The sequence below is a fragment of the Papaver somniferum genome, chromosome 7, assembly GCF_003573695.1.
Source record: "Papaver somniferum cultivar HN1 chromosome 7, ASM357369v1, whole genome shotgun sequence".
NCBI classification, from domain to species: Eukaryota; Viridiplantae; Streptophyta; class Magnoliopsida; order Ranunculales; family Papaveraceae; genus Papaver; species Papaver somniferum.
In genome coordinates this window covers 58,366,641-58,371,376 of record NC_039364.1, presented here as the reverse complement: position 1 = coordinate 58,371,376, position 4,736 = coordinate 58,366,641, and the positions used below count along the sequence as shown (strand labels likewise).

The 4,736-nt window shown below is 37.4% G+C and overlaps 1 protein-coding gene across 1 annotated transcript; it reads left to right on the top strand.

The window, feature by feature from the left end:
* Window positions 1-1,031: 1,031 nt before the first annotated feature.
* LOC113297399 (zinc finger CCCH domain-containing protein 56-like) lies at window positions 1,032-3,826 on the top strand. Its single transcript, XM_026545849.1, has 2 exons — window positions 1,032-2,590; window positions 3,278-3,826. The coding sequence occupies exons 1-2, from the start codon at window positions 1,780-1,782 to the stop codon at window positions 3,577-3,579; spliced, it is 1,113 nt and encodes a 370-aa protein (XP_026401634.1). The 5' UTR covers window positions 1,032-1,779; the 3' UTR covers window positions 3,580-3,826.
* The last annotated feature ends 910 nt before the right edge of the window (window positions 3,827-4,736 follow it).

Sequence of the window (4,736 nt, the reverse complement as noted above, 5' to 3'; positions counted from 1 at the left end):
TGCTGTAAAGAAGAACATTCCCACCAATTATTCTATGACAGGGTGTGATTCAGTGTTGTGGCAGAGTAACCAAATAAAACATGTCTGGGATTTCTTGATGGAAATTCCAATCCTTGGGCTCAATCAACTTATTGGAGCTAGGCAATTTAGTGTCGTTCTCTGTTACAGATTAGGGATTCCCCTTTTCGAAGTGGATGGTACTTGTCCCTTTTGCAAAAGAGACATGGATGTCTTTGGGGATCATGTTTTGCATTGTGCGAATGAAGTTGGGATTAAGTTTAGACATGATTTGGTACGTGACACTATTGCAGATATGTGTTATCGTGCATGAGTGCTGGCTAGGAAGGAGGTAGACTTGGGCCTTCTTGCGAAAAATAGTACTGCTTTGAGACCGGCTGATATATTTGTGTATAACTGGGATAATGGGAGTGATGTATGTCTGGATGCGACTGGTGTTTCTCCTTTTACTGGTGGTGGGATTCGTAGCTTTATCCCGGGTCAGGCCATTCAGAACGCTGTTACTCGCAAGAATGCCAAGTATTTAGAGAAGTGCACGTCTCAAGGTTATGGTTTTGGAGTTCTTGCCTTTACCATTTTAGGAGAGCTGGGTGATGATACTATAGTTTTTCTGAAGCGCTTGCGCAATTATATTGCTAGCCATGATGCTAATGTTCGAGTTGGAGAATTTCTTTTTCATAGGTTAGGTGTAGTCATTCAGAAGAGAGTTGGAGCTCAGCTTGTTTCTAGGCTTCCAACCAATTTCCTACCGGATGACAGTCTTTCTGAGTTGTAAGTTTTTTTATTTAAAAAATATTAAAACATAATAAAACTAATTCTAAATTATTTTGATAACGGTTGTTAAGAAGAACCAGTGGAATAAGTTTGTTACGTAAAGGCGTGTGCATAAAATTGGACTCTGTCTACGCTACGCAACATTGCATATATCCCTGAAACGGAGGGAGTATTTCATAAGAAAAATAAATAAATTACCCTATTAAAAATCAAAATCCATTACTAAATTTCCTCCTCTCTAATTTCAGACCCGTGTCCATGAAACTCTCTCAGGTCTCCCGTTCACTAACTCGTATAATATTCTATCTCATCACTTCAACAGAAGTAAAAAAAACTAACATTCTCCTACATCTTTTTTCTCTGTAAGAAAATAAAATAAAATGAGAGGTTGATAGAAGCGATCGGTCAAGACTGAAAACAGGTTTCTTTTCTTACATCACATACATTCTACGTTCATGGGTTCATCGATTTTCCTTCATTGAACAAGAGTTTTCTTTATAGACACATTTTTTTGAAGTTTATTTGCACAGGAAAAAAACACACAACCAAAAAGATAACATTTTCCACTTCAGATCTTTGTAAAAGGTACGGGATAAGGTACAACATTTTTCGATCTCGAAATTGAAGTTATTTCTAATTCTGGGTTTTCTTTAAATTTCTTCATTTCTGTTTGTGTCGGTGAAAGTTTGAGTTTTGTGGGTGGGCAATTGAGAAGTAGTGATTTAGGGTTCTCTGGAATGTGATAGATTTGGTTAGGGGGGTTTGATTTTGGAAAATTTAGTTGTTTAAAGTTGTAATTTATTGCTTATGTAAGCTAAATATGGAAAATATATGGTTGAAAGCATTTACCTGAGTTAGTTAGGGTTGGATATTTATGGTAACCCATTTGGGGAACTTGTTTGAATTTGTTGTTGAATTTAGGGGTTCCTGTAACAACAATAAAGTTAGTTCTTTTTTGGAGATTTTTATCTGGTTTTGTTAGAAGTGATGGATTATGGTGGTGAAGCTGGATTTTCGGGTGGAAATGTTGTACAAATTAATCCTGAAATTCCTAGTATGGAGAATTGGGGGCCAAGTTTAAATGATCAAGCAATATGGGCAACTGAAGATGATTATGGTTTGTGGAATGGTGATTTATCTGTAGATACTCCTTTGAATTATGATGGAAGACAATCTCAATCTCGATCAGGAAGTGAACCTCCAAATAAAAAGTCGAGGAACAATTCGCAAGGAGGGGATTCATTTGGAAGTGGGTTTGGTAGAGATTTTCCCTCTCCTGCGAATCGCTCAAAGGTTATTGGAAAGATGTTTTTCAAAACTAAACTTTGTTGCAAATTCAGAACCGGTACTTGTCCTTACATTACTAACTGTAATTTCGCTCATGGGATTGAAGAACTGCGTAAACCCCCTCCAAATTGGCAAGAAATTGTTGCAGCTCAGGATGAAGATCGTTGGTTATTGTCGGAACCAAGGGAGGAAAATCAGATTCCAATTCTTACTACTTCTAATAATACTGGAGAAACTCAACGATCTTATAAAGGACGGCATTGTAAGAAGTTTTATACTGAAGAGGGTTGCCCATACGGAGATAATTGTACATTTCTTCATGATGAACAATCGAAAGCTCGTGAAAGTGTAGCAATAAGTTTGGGACCAAGTATGGGCAATGGGTATGGAACTACTGCAAATGGCTCGAGCCAAAAGCCATCAAATTGGAAAACAAGGATCTGTAACAAGTGGGAGACAACTGGGTACTGCCCATTTGGTAGCAAGTGCCATTTTGCCCATGGATTGGGAGGTATGATCAATTAATATTTTGTCTTTCTTTATTCTGTTTCTTAGTTTTAAAAGAAGAAAATGGTTTACTTGCAACTTTCAGATTATTTTAAGTTCTTGAGTTGAGTTTTTACAGTAATTCAGCACTGCAATTTTGGTGTTGTAGGTAATGCTAACATTAGTACCTGCACATATATGCTTTAATGAACACGGGATTCTTGCACGGTGATATAATTAGAGCTTGAAATCACCCATTAACTAAAGTCATTTGAGTGGATATCATGAAGTGTTGTAGTGCTTAAAACACTCATACAAACCTTATTATTTATAGGGAAGATTCATCAAGGAAAATATCCAATCATCCAAATATTGTTGTCCTATTGGGACATTGTAGTTGAGCATCCTTACATCCATCAAAATCAATTGCAAGTATCACAGTTCTTGACCCATATCCTTGGTTATGATGCTGAACCTGTTTCTTGACAAATTCTATGTGTAGACCACTCATCAGTTTACTTAAAGTCTATGGTCAGTGATTTAAGTAGAGAATTTAGCAAGAGCTTAGAAACATCAATATTAAGAAAACCCCGATCTTGTTGTATCAACTGAACTCCACATTTAAAATGAGAATGCAGTCTATAGTATGTTTGTTTATAATTTGATGAACTTTCAAGTTCTGTAGGTTAACACTGAATATTCATGGCAACAGAGCTACACAGATACGGTGGAGGTCTAGTGGACACAGAAGGAAGAGAGGGTTCTTTAGCTCCTCCGGACCTGAAACCAGTTGGTGGAGTCCCATCGAAGACAACAATGGATTCTGGGCTTCCATCTACCACATCTGTTCCTCATGCAGATGTTTATCACATGGGAGGAGTTCCCTCACAGAGATCTTTGGCTGTAAACCAGAGACCAGGGCAAAGACCCATTCACAAATGGAAAGGCCCTGACAAAATCAGTAGGATATATGGTGATTGGATCGATGATAACGAGATGGAACCTGCTCGTTAGTTGCGGGAGAATAAGTGAGCTCGAAAATTCGGGACAGTGGAGAACCAAAATTTGGTTTGTGAACAAATTTCTTGCTCAATCATACTTGTCCTTGTAAAATCTGATTTAGTTTTGAGTTTGGTTCTTTTCATCGATGTTGTAAGGTTGTAATTTCTAAGGCTTGGAATTTTTGTTCCTCCTTTTCTTTCACAGACCCTTTTTAGGAAAACCAATAATCTTAAATCTTCATCAGTCGAAGCTTTTTACAGTTTAGTGTTTCCGTAGTTTCACATTTTTAACTTCCGAATGATATGCATGCCTTGTAATGAATACTAGTAAAACAAAATACAAAAACTTGTAAAATACAGTACAGGATTAGAAAAAGAACTATACCCATGGACTCTAGAATAGAGAAACACAGTATCTGCCTCTCCCTTTTTCATGTTCGTTCTGTAGATGGTGCATAAGCTTCGGAAGGTTGGCATTCACGGAGATGAGACATGTTAATATACCTGATATATCCGTATTGATTTTGAACATTTCAGATTGGTCGCAACGATCCGTCTTCACCTATTATTCAAAATGTAAACGCACCTCTCAGCAGAATCACCTATTATTCAAAATGTAAACGCACCTCTTAGCAGAAAACGGAGCAAATTTTTGATGGGGGCGTTTTATGATGGGGGTCAGGGGGACAAACCATGTCTTAACATGTGTTTTCCCAATTAATTGTTTTAACAAATTCTGTTACCAAAAATATAAAGGATAAAATATCACCAATTAAGAATACACTTCTTTGATATACTATTTGGAAATAAAATTTAATGGAATCAATTTATAGCAAATACACGTGTCAAGACATGATTTGTCCCCCATGCCCCCATCAAAAAACGCCCCCATCAAATATTTTCCCCAGAAAACGTGTTGATTTTATTATGAATCCTCGCGTCTAAAATTTCTCTTTGTCCGTTTTTTTTTAAGCTAAGCTCCAACGACATACTACTACATTAATTGAATAGGTTGTTGTGTTAGCTTACCAGCGAGCCTCATGAGTAACCTAGCCAAAGGAACCGAAGCGGATGGGGGCTGAGGTTATGTCATAAGGGGGGGGCAAACTAACTCTACATTTTGAACATTTCAGATTGGTCGCGACGATCCGTCTTCACCTATTATTCAAA